At 25.9% G+C, this 13762-nt stretch overlaps 1 protein-coding gene across 2 annotated transcripts; it reads left to right on the top strand.

Moving 5' to 3' along the window:
- The first annotated feature begins 440 nt into the window (after positions 1-440).
- LOC122501288 lies at positions 441-13283 on the top strand. 2 transcript variants are annotated; one of them, XM_043610638.1, is made up of 5 exons: positions 441-579; positions 10895-11015; positions 12461-12587; positions 12804-12954; positions 13080-13283. In XM_043610638.1, exons 2-5 carry the CDS (start codon positions 10908-10910, stop codon positions 13216-13218), a joined length of 525 nt encoding a protein of 174 aa, XP_043466573.1. In that variant the 5' UTR covers positions 441-579; positions 10895-10907; the 3' UTR covers positions 13219-13283. The 2 variants fall into 2 exon arrangements, with proteins under 2 accessions (XP_043466573.1, XP_043466572.1); XM_043610637.1 differs by lacking the exon at positions 441-579 and having other exon boundaries at positions 10463-11015; positions 13080-13282.
- Positions 13284-13762: the final 479 nt, after the last annotated feature.

A 13762-nucleotide genomic window follows, 5' to 3' on the forward strand; every position in this document is an offset into this window, starting at 1 on the left:
TTCAAAGAACATTAACTTTATCCGACTAACTTTTATTATTATATTTTCATTTAACGCAATAAATTTTCCCTTGAAAAAATATTATACAGAGAAAAAAAAATTTATTTGATTCAAATAAACTTTTTTTCAGTGTATATACTTCAAATCTGTGTATAATTATTAAAATCATTAATCTATTTTCATAAAAAAAGAAATGAAAAACTAAAAAATAAAATAAAAAATTTATGAAAATGAATTAAATTTCCAATTGAAAAAAATTATAACTATAAATTCGTTTGTAATAATTTTATATCTTTTTCGCAGATACATGACTAATGATGAAATGGACATCTTATAATATTTAACCAAGGATAAAATAATTCAAAAAATATACGAATTGAAATACAGAAATATTGCATGTTTTCTATTGAAAATATGAAAATTATTGAAAATTATTATTATCTGACGAAATTGTCTCAGAATGAGATAAAGTTTCAATGTCATTATTAATTAAGAAGAATTAGAAGAGAGTGTTTTGTAAAAATGCTAAAAATCATCAGGAAATGAAAGAAATAAGAATGACTGAATTATATTGGTTTGGTATAATAAAAAAGAGAGCGCTTCTTTTAAATACTTTTTACTGAATAAAAAACGTATTTCAAATAAGCGTTCTTTTTAACTAATAATATATAGTACGACTACTACACTGAAAAAAAATTTTATTTTATTCAAATAACCGATTAATTAACTATTATCAATTAAATATTTAATTGAATCAAATAATATTTATTGGAGTCAATTAAATGGTTTAATTCATATTTGCTTCAAATACTGAAATTATTGGTTCAAATACCATTTAATTGACACCAATAAATATTATTTGATTCAAGTAAATATTTAATTGATAATAATCAAGTAATCGGTTATTTGAATCAATTAAATTTTTATTCAGTGTATATAACTATATTTTCTATAAAAAATCCCCTCCGTAAAATTTTTTTGAGAGGGAAATTAAATTAAATTCCACTCAAAATAAATAATAATAAATATCTTCAATTATTGCAAGTGTATATATGCACTTATTGAACGAAAGAAATGAATATAATACAATAAAAATCGTATATTGTATACAATTTTTATTACTGAAAAAAATTATTTGATTTAAATAACCGATTACTTGTCTATTATTAAATAAATATTTTCTTGAATCAAATAATTTTTCTTTAATTCAATTAAATGGTTCAATTCATATTTTTTTCAAATACTAAAATTATTGGTTTAAACATACAATTTATATGACTTAAATAAAATATTTATTTGATTCGAGTAAATACTAATTTGATAATAACCAATATAGTAATCGGTTATTTGAATCACTCTCTAAATTTGAATTAGTAAAAATGTTTACTAATTCGAATTAGTGACTGACTTTTTGCTTTTGAATTAGTAAATTTTACTAATAAATTAGTAAAAATTACTATTTATCAGTGAAGTTTACTAATTCAAAAGCAAAAAGTCAGTCACTAATTCAAATTAGTAAAAATTTTTACTAATTCAAGTTTAGAGAGCAAATAATTTTTTTTACAATTTGTATATTGTAAAGTAATATCTTTATATGTAATTGCACAATAATATTTTCTACATAACTTTTATTTCATTATCATTTTTTGATTTTATAAGTTCAACTACACATATTTCTCTCTTTTAATCACTTTTTTATACTCGCAATTTTAATTAGTAGTTATATTTTCACTAATTTTTTAATTTCAATATATGCAAACATAAAGCGAAATATATGTTTTCTACACATTAAGAAATGCACTAAAAAGTATAGTTATAAGAGCACTGCTAGAATAATATAGGACCTATGTAAGTTCTGAACGTTCAAAAGAATGAAATTTTGTATATAAATAAAATATCTAAATATATAGAAATATTATATATTATTATAATTAATGAAATTATAATTAATGAAATATTTATATATTTTCAAAAATTAATATCCACAATAAAAAAACAATGACGTAGTTAAACCTTTAAAATCTTTTCAATTTCTTCTTTTTATATTCTTGACAAAATATATTATTATAATAAATTTTGAATTTGAAGAGAAAATAAATAAATTTCCTTCATTTGGACGAATTGAACGAATTCAGAACTTTAGAGACATAGAGTAATCTTAATAAAAATTTATTACATTATAGCGAAAATTTAATATATGTGTGCAAAATCATATAAAGAAAATGCTTTATTCGATATAAATATTTTTTTATTTAAAATCTTTGTATTTAAAAAATTTTAAATTGAAAAACTCTTTATCAAAGAACAAATAATCTGAAAAATGTACTATTATAATTGTAATTTAATAATTTATTATTATTTGTATTTACTATAAAAAAATTTTCTTTAAATATGAAAGTTACATATTTTGCACACTTATTACTTTTTAAAATAATTTTTTTATTACTTTAATTAGTTTATAGTTTTTAATTTTAAGATTCTGGATGAGTTACTAAAAACTCTCCTATATACTTGTAAAACTAATAGAAATATTTTGTTTAAATATAGTTATGTAGTAATTTAACTATTCATTCAAAAATATTTCTCTTATATGTATAAGTAATATATTTATAAATTTCAAGAGAAAATTTTATAAATTTTTATATATAATTCTTTATTTTTATATAAAAAGACATTCTGTGAAAATTAAGTTATACATAAATTTTTACTTATACTCTTATGAATTTATTGCATAAAAATTTTTCAAATAAAAAAATCGGGGGTTTAGATTATAAGAAATTTTTAACTAAATATTTTGGTTAGTTTACAAATGTCTAAATAAATAAATAATATAGTTTAAGTAACACCGCTAGTATAATTTCAAACGTTCAAAAATTCTCAATTAGGAGAATATTCATTCAGATCTATTTTACACCGCAAAATATTTATTATAATCACCAAAGTATTTTTTTTACAATTAAGACAATTTTTCTCTTCACATTGAGTCGCAGTTTTTTCCATTATAAGTGTAATTTTCAAACTTAATTGAAAGGATATTTAATTAAAAAAGTATAATAAAATATGCGATTCTTAAAATAATCTCAATTGCATAAAGAAAGAAATTACTTAATTTATCTTTAAATTAATATCTTAATAAATATAGCGAGAAATGATTTTAATTGGAATGAAAGAATATTCTCTCTAATTTTAAAGAAATGTCCTCTTAATTTATAAGAAAAATAATTCGAACAGTATTAGAAAACCAGAAAAGTAAACAAAGGCAAATTTAAAAATATAAATATTTTTCGAATTAGAAAGAATTTTGTTTTTTAATTTGTTAATAATTATTTTAATACTATAGTTGTATAATTAGTATTAATATTAGTATAATAATTCAAAATGCACAAAAGTATATATCACTTTTTTAAGTATAAGATTTCGTTTACTCTCTAAATTTGAATTAGTAAAGTTTACTAATAAAGAGTAATCCCTACTAATTAACTAGTAAACTTTATGAATTCAAAGGCAAAAAGTCAGTCACTAATTCAAATTAGTAAATATTAAATTTACAAATTCAAATTTAGCGATTAAGTCACACGCACTTATTATATTACGCACTAATATATAATTATTGAAAATCTTTTTCTCTTTATGAAACTTTATGCAGAAAAAATGAAAAAATATTTGCAATATATAAATCAAGAAGAACAAATTAACTGCTTAAAAAATAATAATTTCCCTTATACATAAAGTTTAATTTACAGAAAAGAATTTTTTCAATAATAAAATTTGAGTATAAGAGAGCACTTATATAGTTTATAAAATATTAGTAATACAAAATACGATGGATATTTTTATCCATTTTTTAGAATAATCATTAGAATAAGTAATTATGCGTACTATATTTAATAAAATTAAATGTGACGCGCTCCCAAGAAAGGTACCTAAGAAGCAAAAAATTTGAGGTTATGTTTTAAATTTTTTGAGTAAAAATACAGAAAGAAAATCAATTATTAATTAAAAATTGTTGGTCTTCAAGTCTTCATTATATTCAAAATATTCAATGAATATTGGTTTCAAATTCAAATAATTAAAAATGAACTTTTAATCAAGATAAATCTAACTCGAACCCAACCTATAATTCGTTTGCTTCTTAGGTACCTTTCTTGGGAGCGCGTCACAAATATTGCACAATTATTTAAAATTTTTGAATAACGTATCCCTAAAGTTCTACAGCTTTTCGGTGAAATGGACCTTACGAGACAAAAAATTATAGGTTATGTTTACAAAAGTTTTTGCTTAATTTAAGATTCATTTTTCAATAACCGAAGTTAAAAACAATTTGTATTTATTATTTAGTATATAAAATAGTTAATAAAAGTTGTTTTTAACTTTAGATTATTAAAAATGAATCTTAAATTAAGCAAAAACTTTCCTAAACATAACCTATAATTCTTTGTCGCTTATAAGATTCCTTTCACCTAAAAGAAATCTTATTATTTTATTACATAAGTAATAAAATAATTTTGCAACTATAACAAAATATTATTAAAAAACAAGAATATTTTTAAAAACAAAATATACTAATAAATTAAAATAATAAGTTAAAATGATCAGGAGCACTTGTAAATACTGCACTAAGATTAATATGTTCACATGGTTCATAAGTTTAGAAGATAATATGATAGATACTATTATGCAATTATTTTATAATTGCAGCTTTTGTTTATAAGTATAGATGCTAACGTATTACTAATTAATTAAATTAAGAAAATTAATTGAATACTAATTTCATTACTAATAATTTAATTAGTATTCTATAAATCTGAATTTAGTAGAAAATTACTAATAAAATGATGAAAAGTCGTCAACCAAATGATATAGTAATTATTCTACTAACAATTAGTAGAACTCTTTTATTAAAAGTTGATAAAACAGTTTCACTAAATCACTTATTCATTTAATTAATTAGATGACTAGAAATTAGTTAAATTCTACCTAAACAAACTAGTAATATTTTACTAATCAAAAAAGAGAAAAGTCGTCCATATGAAATTTTTAAAAATTTTACTATTTGTTAATAGAATTTTTGTGTCAGTTTTCTTTAATATAAAATTATAAATACAGCACAAAGTTGTTAATTTCTGCACACTATCAGAAAAATAGTAAATTTTTCTGCATACTTTTCTGTATTCATCATAATAAATACACTATAATTAACATAAAATTACATGTATTTATTAATACAGTATAAAAATACCGTTTTTGCCAAACAGGTGTTACAGAAAGTACAATCTGCACACCGTGAGAAAAACGGCTCTTTTTCGCACTAGGTGCACAATGCACTATTTTTTTTAATCGTTGATCATAAACGTTGTGAGTGTCACTGACGTTCATGTATCGTTATAAAGAGAAAAAATTATTTTTTTTAAACAAAAAACCAAATTAAGTTAAATAGTAGTCAAAATTCCCGAGAGCACTTGTAAATATTGCACTCTAAAATAATACGTAATGCATGAATATCATTAGAAATAGTTATTTCCATATAATACATAAATGGCAGAGGTCCCTGAAGTTAGCGTCGACGCTGAGCATCGAAAAACATGTTTTTCACGATGAAACTTTTTCCCAAGGTTTGAGGTTAAGAAGTACTTTCAAAATTTTCTTAGATTATTGAAGGAAGTGAAATTAGTTAAAATTTTATGACTAAAATAAGAAAAAAATAGTTTTCGATGCTGAGCGTCTACGTCAACTTCAGGGACCAAATGGCAGCACCTTGAATTGGCGTCGACGCTGAGCGTCGAAGAAAGTTTTTCTTCGCAAAATTGAAAAAAAAATCATCTTTTCGCAAATTTTGTATTATAAAAGTGCCAAAAAAAATAATTTAACTCTATAGTCGAATAGAAGAAGTTAAATTAGTGAAATTTTTATCTCTGAAAAGATAATAATTTGCCACGCTAAGCGTCGACGCCAACTTCATACACCTCACTAAATATCATTTTTCCCCTGCAGACAAATCAAAAATATATTTTTCATAACGCGGTGCTAAAAGCGGCACTTTTTTTGCACCTTGTTATGAAAAATATCGTTCGTAACTAGTGCGAGGAGTTGCCAATTTTTGAACGAGCACTTTTTTTGGAACAAACTGTTCGTTCCACAAAAGTGCTCATTCAAAAATTGGCAACTGCTCGCACTCGTTACGAAATATGCTATATCTAAACACTTTAATGTAAGAATCATATTATATTATAATTTTTTTTGAACGTCGTATTTATAGTTTTAATATAACATTAAATTTACTGAATTAATTTAAGCACTGTTATTATTTTGAGCCTTTTATACACTGAGAAAAAAAGTTTAGTATTAACAGAAAACGTTTGGTTGATAATTGATATTTAATCAAGCAGTTTTCTTTTTTATCAAAATATAAATGTTGGTTGTTGTAACCAAACTTTGGTTGAAACAACCAAATGAGAAAAATAGTACATTGTACACCGAGTGCGGAAAGAAGCCGTTTTCCGACGAGTTTGTTTGTTAAATTAAACTCGTCAGGAAATCTAATTTCCATATGAGGCGTACACAATGCTTTGGTAACACCTGTTTACCAAAAACGTCATTTTTATACTGTTTTAATGAATGTATGTAATTTTATATTGATTATAGTGTATATTATATACTGTATAAAAAAAGTATACTCTCTAAAACTGAATCAGTGAAATTTGACTGAGAATCAGTGACTCTATTCTCGCGATTTGACTCAGTGAAATTTCACTGAAGATCAGTTAAAAATGATTGAAATTTCAGTCAATTAAAAAATAACTGAAATTTTCAATATGTGTGACAGAAATTTTTAGTAGTTTTTTAATTGGCGAATCAGTGGAAAATGACTGAAATTTCAGTTATTTTTAACTGATTTTCAGTGAAATTCGACGGATTCAAATCACTGATTCAAATCGCGAGAATAGAGTCACTGATTCTCAGTCAAATTTCACTGATTTTTAGTGGAATTTCACTGACTCAGATTTAGAGAGCAGCAAAGTAGTTAAAAGTGTGCACACAGGAAAAAAGAAGTGTTATTTTAACACTAAAAGTAGTGTTAAAACAACACGCAACATTTTTAACCGACACTGTGTGATTTAACACTTCATTGGAGTTAAAATAACACTAGAGTGTGTTAAATTAACGCTAGAAAGTGTTAAATTAATATACATTTTAAATGGGGTTAAAATAACACAAAAAATGTGTTAAAATAACACCATCTGAAAAGTGCTGCATTATTTTTAAAAAAAAGTTTCAATCAAAGTTTCCAGCTCAATGTGAGACCTGATTTTTTCAGTGTTTTTCGTGAAAATAATGTAGTATATGATCCAAAAAAGTTCTGACCGTTTAAATGAACGGTATTTTTTGACAACATTTAAACATAACTATAACTAATATAAAAGCAAAATAGTATATTGTGCAACAAGTACAGAAAGAAGCTGTTTTCCGACGAGTGCAAAGTTTGCTGCTCCGAGCGAAGCGATGGGAGCAGTTTGCACGAAGTCGGAAAATCTTCTTTCGTACGTGTTGCACACAGTACTTTGTGCAAAACCTGTTTACCGAAAAAGTAATTTTTATACTTTTCTAATCAATAAATATAGTTTTATGTTGATTATACTGTTTGCAGAAAAGTGTGCAGGAAAGTACACTTTCCTGCACAGCGTGCGGAAAAGTAATCAAAAGTGTGCAGGAAAGTACAGTTTCCTGCACAGTGTGCGGAAAAGTAATTAAAATTTATGTTAAAGAAAAGTATCTCTTTTCCAGCAGGTGTTGAACAAAATATTTTTTCGCCATAGACATGAAAAAGTGTCTTTTTGGGACCTGTTTTGGGCAAATAAAGTAGCACTTTTTCAAGCAGTTCTGGACAACTGCCGTAAAAAGACTTTTTATGTCAGCTAACTGCCGTAATAGTACATTGTACAACTAGTGGCGAAAGTGTGATTTTTCGAGAGTGAAGTTTGCGGCTCGAGCGTAGCGAGAGCAGCAATCACTCGAGAAAAATCATTCTTTCACCACGAGTTGTGCACTACGTTTTCTCCAACGCCTTGCGAGGAAAGGTTTCTTCGTGAGTTTCGTATAATTTTAATTTAAAATGTTTTTATGTTTAATATAATAAAAGACGAATGTTTTGAGTGAGGAAGAAGTTAGATACAAAATAAATCTCGGTCAAAGAACAAGAAAAAAGAATAAATTCATGATTTACTTTCGCCACGCTCTTCAGAGCAGTTGAGAAAAGTTCTACTTTCGCCACACTTTTCTACCAAGAAAAGTACTCCTTTCAGAGCAAGTGTTGGAGAAAAAGTCTTTGTGCAACACCTGCTGGAAAAGAGCTACTTTTCTTTAACATAAATGCAGCACAAAGTGGTCAATTTCTGCACATTTAAAAGTGTGCAGGAAAGTGTACTTTCCTGCACACTTTTAATTACTTTTCCGCACACTGTGCAGGAAACTGTACTTTCCTGCACACTTTTGATTACTTTTCCGCACACTGTGCAGGAAAGTGTACTTTCCTGTACACTTTTGATTACTTTTCCGCACATTGTGCAGGAAAGTGTACTTTCCTGCACACTTTTCTGTAAACAGTATAATATACACTATAATCAACATAAAACTATATTTATTGATTAGAAAAGTATAAAAATTACTTTTTTCGGTAAACAGGTGTTGCACAAAGTACTGTGTGCAACACGTACGAAAGAAGATTTTCCGACTTCGTGCAAATTACTGCCCTCGCTTCGCTCGGAGCAGCAAACTTTGCACTTGTCGGAAAAAAGCTTCTTTCTGTACTTATTGCACAATATACTATTTTAAGCCAGTTAGCTGCCATAAAAAGTCTTTTTACGGCAGTTGTGCAGAACTGCCTTATGGCAGTTTACCGAGATTGAAATTTATATTGAGATTAATATAGAGATTAATATTGAGATTGAGAGATTGGAATTAAAAGATTGAATGATTGAGAGATTGGGATTGAGAGATTGAGATTGTGAGATTGAGAGACTGAGATTGAGAGATTGAAAGATTGAATGATTGAGAGATTAAGATTGAAAGATTGAATGATTGAAAGATTGAATGATTAAAAGATTGAATGATTCAGATTGGTTAAAAAATTAATCTTAAAAAATTTTTAATTTCTTAGGTACTGAAAGAGGTGAAATTAGTGATAATTTTATGACTAAAAATACTAAAAATTAGTTTTCGACATTTAGCGCAAATGCCAACTATATGGACATAAATCTAAATTAGTTAAATTGACTGATTTAGCTTTAGAAATTATAGAGGAAAATTTTCCTAAAGTTTTGAAGGTTCAAATGAAAAAAAAAGTTTTTTCTTTTAAAATAAGTATTTTCAAAAATTACTATACTGAATAAAAAAATTTTAATTTTTTAATTCAAAACCTATTTTGTTAACTATTAATTTTTCTATAATATAAAGAAAAAATATTCTTTAGATTCCTGAAGTTAGCGTTGACATTGAAAATCAAAAACAATTTTTTTTCTACAAAATCGAAAAAGTGAAACAATTGTTTTAAAGGTTTTATATTAAAAATTTGTCCTGGTGGCTTTTTAATTCCCAAATTGAATAAAAAAGTGAAATTAGAGCCATTTTCATATCTAAAATGCCCAATAATAATTTTCCACGCTAAGCGTCGACGATAAATTCAGGGACATTTTTTAAAAATAAAATTAACGTTCATTTAAACGTTCAAAATTTGAAGGGCATATAAAGAAAGTACACTAAGAAAAAAATATATTTAAATGAATCATAATTGTCTTTGTTATAAGTCAAAAATTATTTTTGAATTAAATATAATTTTGATTCAATACACAATAAGTTTTATTCAATAAAAATAACGTTTAATTCAATTATAAAATATGTTTAATTCAAAGGTATTTTTTTAACTGACTACATAATTTTTTATTAAAAAAAAATTTTGTCTCAGTCTAGAATTTAGAAAATTTGAAAGAAAAGACATATTTATTGATTCCTTGATCGATATAGTATTTCAATATTGAATAAGCTACTTCACTCATTCGCTGGTGAAGTTCTCAATACGTTCATAATCAATAATTTAGAAGAAAAAATATTTTCTACTCAAATTTTTGTCCTATAAAAAATTTTTGCGATATTTCTTCATTGACTTATATTTAACAAAAAATATTTGAAAACAAAAAATATTATAATTTTTTCTGTAAAATGATTTTTTTTCTTCCAATCGTTGATTATAAATGTGAAATTTACCCACGTTTAATTATTTATGTATTCTTAAAATGCACTGCTAAAAAAAATCCAGAATTCCAAATTTTCCCAAAGATTTGAACACTCGATTGAACGAATTTATTAATTTTTTTTATAAATCTTTCCTATAATTATTGTAGTGAAACAAATTATCCTTACATCATCAAATTATTCATTTCCATATTTATATCCTTCTTTTTACAATGTAATATCGATAAAAGTGATTTTGCTTTTCAATTATTGCACACATTAATTGTACGAAAGTAAAAGTTATAATTTAAATGACAGACTTTCACCACTTTTTTCCGTTAAATTCAGAAAATTATTTTTGTGCACGAGACACACACGTTATAACAATGAGAGTTGTTAATATAAATCATTACATGCTTAGTCGTCACAATAGAGAAAACCAAGAAAAAACAATCCACCGTTTGATGCACATGAATGCGTTTTACTGTATTCAAAGTCACCTTAAATATGACGACACGTCCTTAAGACTTTTATTCTTCAATTTGCACTGTGTCAATCATCTTCAAAAGAACAAAAAAAAATAAATAAAATAAAAAAATTTACAAGTTTTCTTTCTTTAAACTATGACGATATATATAAAATATTTGGTAATTTTTCCAATAATAATCAGTAGTGTTCTTGCAATGAGCAATTGGGAGATAAATATCGAACGGGATAGAAAAAATGCAGCCGGAACGATGTTAGTTGATATTGCAAAAGAATTGGTTCAAAGATCCGCATCGACAAGTCAGGTAAAATTTTTTTGGAAATAAATAACTTTTTATGTTTATTTATTTACGTTTGTAACGAATAATCTATTTTGGAGAGATAATTTATTCTTTAATATATATATAATTAATTTAAAATTATACACAATGTAGTGAAATATTGCACCAAGCACACAGAAGAAAATATTTTCCGACTAATTTTCCAAGTTTCAACACCGAAAATAGAAGGACTGACGACTGAATTCGACAGAAAACGCTACCAAGTTGAAGTCCACAACGTTTATCAACGAAAAAAGTTTTTTTAATAAGTGTTAATTAATAGAAAAAAAGAATAAAGCAACAATACTGTCAAAAAAATGTATTAAAAAGGGAGTTTTATTTATATATTAATAATAATAGTTGTTGTATATTTTACAAAAATATAATATTTGAATAAATTAAAAAACCTTTTTCGTTGATCAACGTCTTGGACTTCAACTTCGTAAACGCTTTTGTCATTCACCCTCTTTTAGCACTTTTCAGAACTAGTGTAAACGAAAGGGATGTAAACTTCAATTTAAATTACCTTTATTGTTGAGTAATTTTGCGTTCCTTTGTCCGATTGGTCGTTGGAGATTTTGAATGAGTATTTAATCCTTGTTTGAGATCCATAGCACTCACTATCACACTTTTTCGATTCACTTTGTTATTTCCCGATAAATAATACACGACGATTAACGAAAATTTTACGTTTCAAGCGATAGTAAATATAAATTATTTGTTACGCACCCGGTCAAATTTATCTATCATCTCAAATTTTTTATTATCTTGTCCGAACTCCGATTGTGAATTATCAATTTTACTCATATTTAACACTTATTACGCTCAAAAGACATTTACCGCACTTACTAAATTATTTACCCGAATCAATTGCTTAAACCCGATCAATAATTTACTACGATTACAAACTTTTCGAATGATATAAAAGACAGTTATTACGGAGCGGACCGAGCGGACAAAACTACTTTTGTCAAACATTTTGAGGTTATGTTACCCGATTGTTGAACACCTTGAACACGAATGTAGCGCAGTAACGATTGCATAAAATACTTATTATCACTTGTTCGATTCACAATCCCGATCAATAATTCACTATGATTACTAAAAACTTTAATATTTGACTTAAATATTATGAAAAAACGGTACATGTGACCGACGGAAAGGACTGTTGCCGACTGACGAGCAATGGAAGCGCGCGCACATTGCCAATGGCAGCCCATGAGTTAGAGTGAGACAGACTTACGCGTAATGCACACTTTCTATGACTGATGCAAAACTTTTTCTAGACATCGCTAAATGGAACTAATTTTACCACAATTAAAATAATATTATGTAGATATATTAAAAAATTGCAATGTTTATCATATTAAATAGTTAATTATAAGAATAATCGACAAAAATTTTCACGATTTGACAAAAATTAATTTTAGGTTCTCAACTTAAATCTTTCAAGTTTATTGCTTCTACTAGTTCTAAAGGCTGTCGTTTATGGTGCTGGATATTTAGGGGGACATAATAATTTCAATAATAATGTCAATGCTCGTGGTTTAGAGGAAGGTAATTGAATTGAATTTAATGATTAATTGATTACTATAAGGGATCATTCACATGTTACGTCACAGGCCTGTTGGGGTTGGGGGGGTTCAGAGATTTGCAAAAAAGGGGCGGGAGATTTTGAATTTTCCAAATTTTCGTTAAGTAATAATTGTGAACGATTCCAAATAAATTATTGAATATTAATTATTTGATAAATTGTAATTTTTTCCAAATTAGATATGGTATCAGAGGGAGAAGTTGCTTTAGCTGTTGGTTTTCTAATTGGCGACACCTGTTTGTATCGAGCAGCTTGTGAAGTTCCACAAACCGCAAAAGAATATTTAGGAGCTGCTGAAATGATTTTACAAGCTATGAAATTAATGCCTCAGTAAGTTTTTATTTAATTTTTAATTCACTATATAATTTTATATAAAAATTGTATTTTATTTTTAGAAAATACATTAATCTCCACTAAAGCAAAAAATTATTGACAAAATTTATTTTTCTTTCTAGAACTTCGAAATTGAACGAAAAATATGAGAGAAAAATGGCAGATTTTCGAAAAGCGATAGAATACGGTACAGGAGGACAATGTCCTTCGGAGTACAATTGCAAAAAGGAGAATATAGATCGATTTTTACGACCGGAATAAATAAATCAATTTGCTGAATGTATATGAAGATTGTGAACATTATTTTACTATTTTTAAACTTTTTTTTTAGTGTGTCTATGAAAAATGTTTATTATTAGCGAAAGTATAATTGAATTATTTGTGAAAAATTTGTATAAAAATTTTGTTAAATAATTGATCTTTTTGAAAATGCTATTCTAAAATAATTTAATACCTATGAAAAGTTTATTGTTTAAATAATTGAATCGTTTTGAAGAATTTTATTATAATTTTTGTGAATAGTTCTTTGATCTCTAGTAATTAGCCGATTTAAAGTAATGGAAATTCTCAAAAAAAAAAGAAAAAACAGAAATAGTAGCTTTTTAGTTGCTGAAATTTAAAAAAAGTACCCTAATAGTAGCATAAGGTAAAAAAAAGTAGTAAATAGCAGGATTTAGTAGATTTAAAAAAAGGTAATCAGCATATTTAAAAGTTAGCGCCAACAATCGGACAACCACAGCTCCATCTACAACATCTCCATCTGCCTTTCTCCAATGCTGTCATTGGTTGCTTTCGAATTTGCGCG

Source organism: Leptopilina heterotoma, unplaced genomic scaffold (assembly GCF_015476425.1).
Source record: "Leptopilina heterotoma isolate Lh14 unplaced genomic scaffold, ASM1547642v1 Lhet_206, whole genome shotgun sequence".
Lineage (NCBI taxonomy): Eukaryota > Metazoa > Arthropoda > Insecta > Hymenoptera > Figitidae > Leptopilina > Leptopilina heterotoma.

Coding starts and splice junctions, on each gene's coding strand:
- LOC122501288 (XM_043610637.1), top strand. CDS start 10,848: ATGACGATATATATAAAATATTTGGTAATTTTTCCAATAATAATCAGT. Junction 12,588..12,803: donor TGCTCGTGGTTTAGAGGAAG/GTAATTGAATTG, acceptor TTTCCAAATTAG/ATATGGTATCAGAGGGAGAA. Junction 12,955..13,079: donor GCTATGAAATTAATGCCTCA/GTAAGTTTTTAT, acceptor TTTTCTTTCTAG/AACTTCGAAATTGAACGAAA.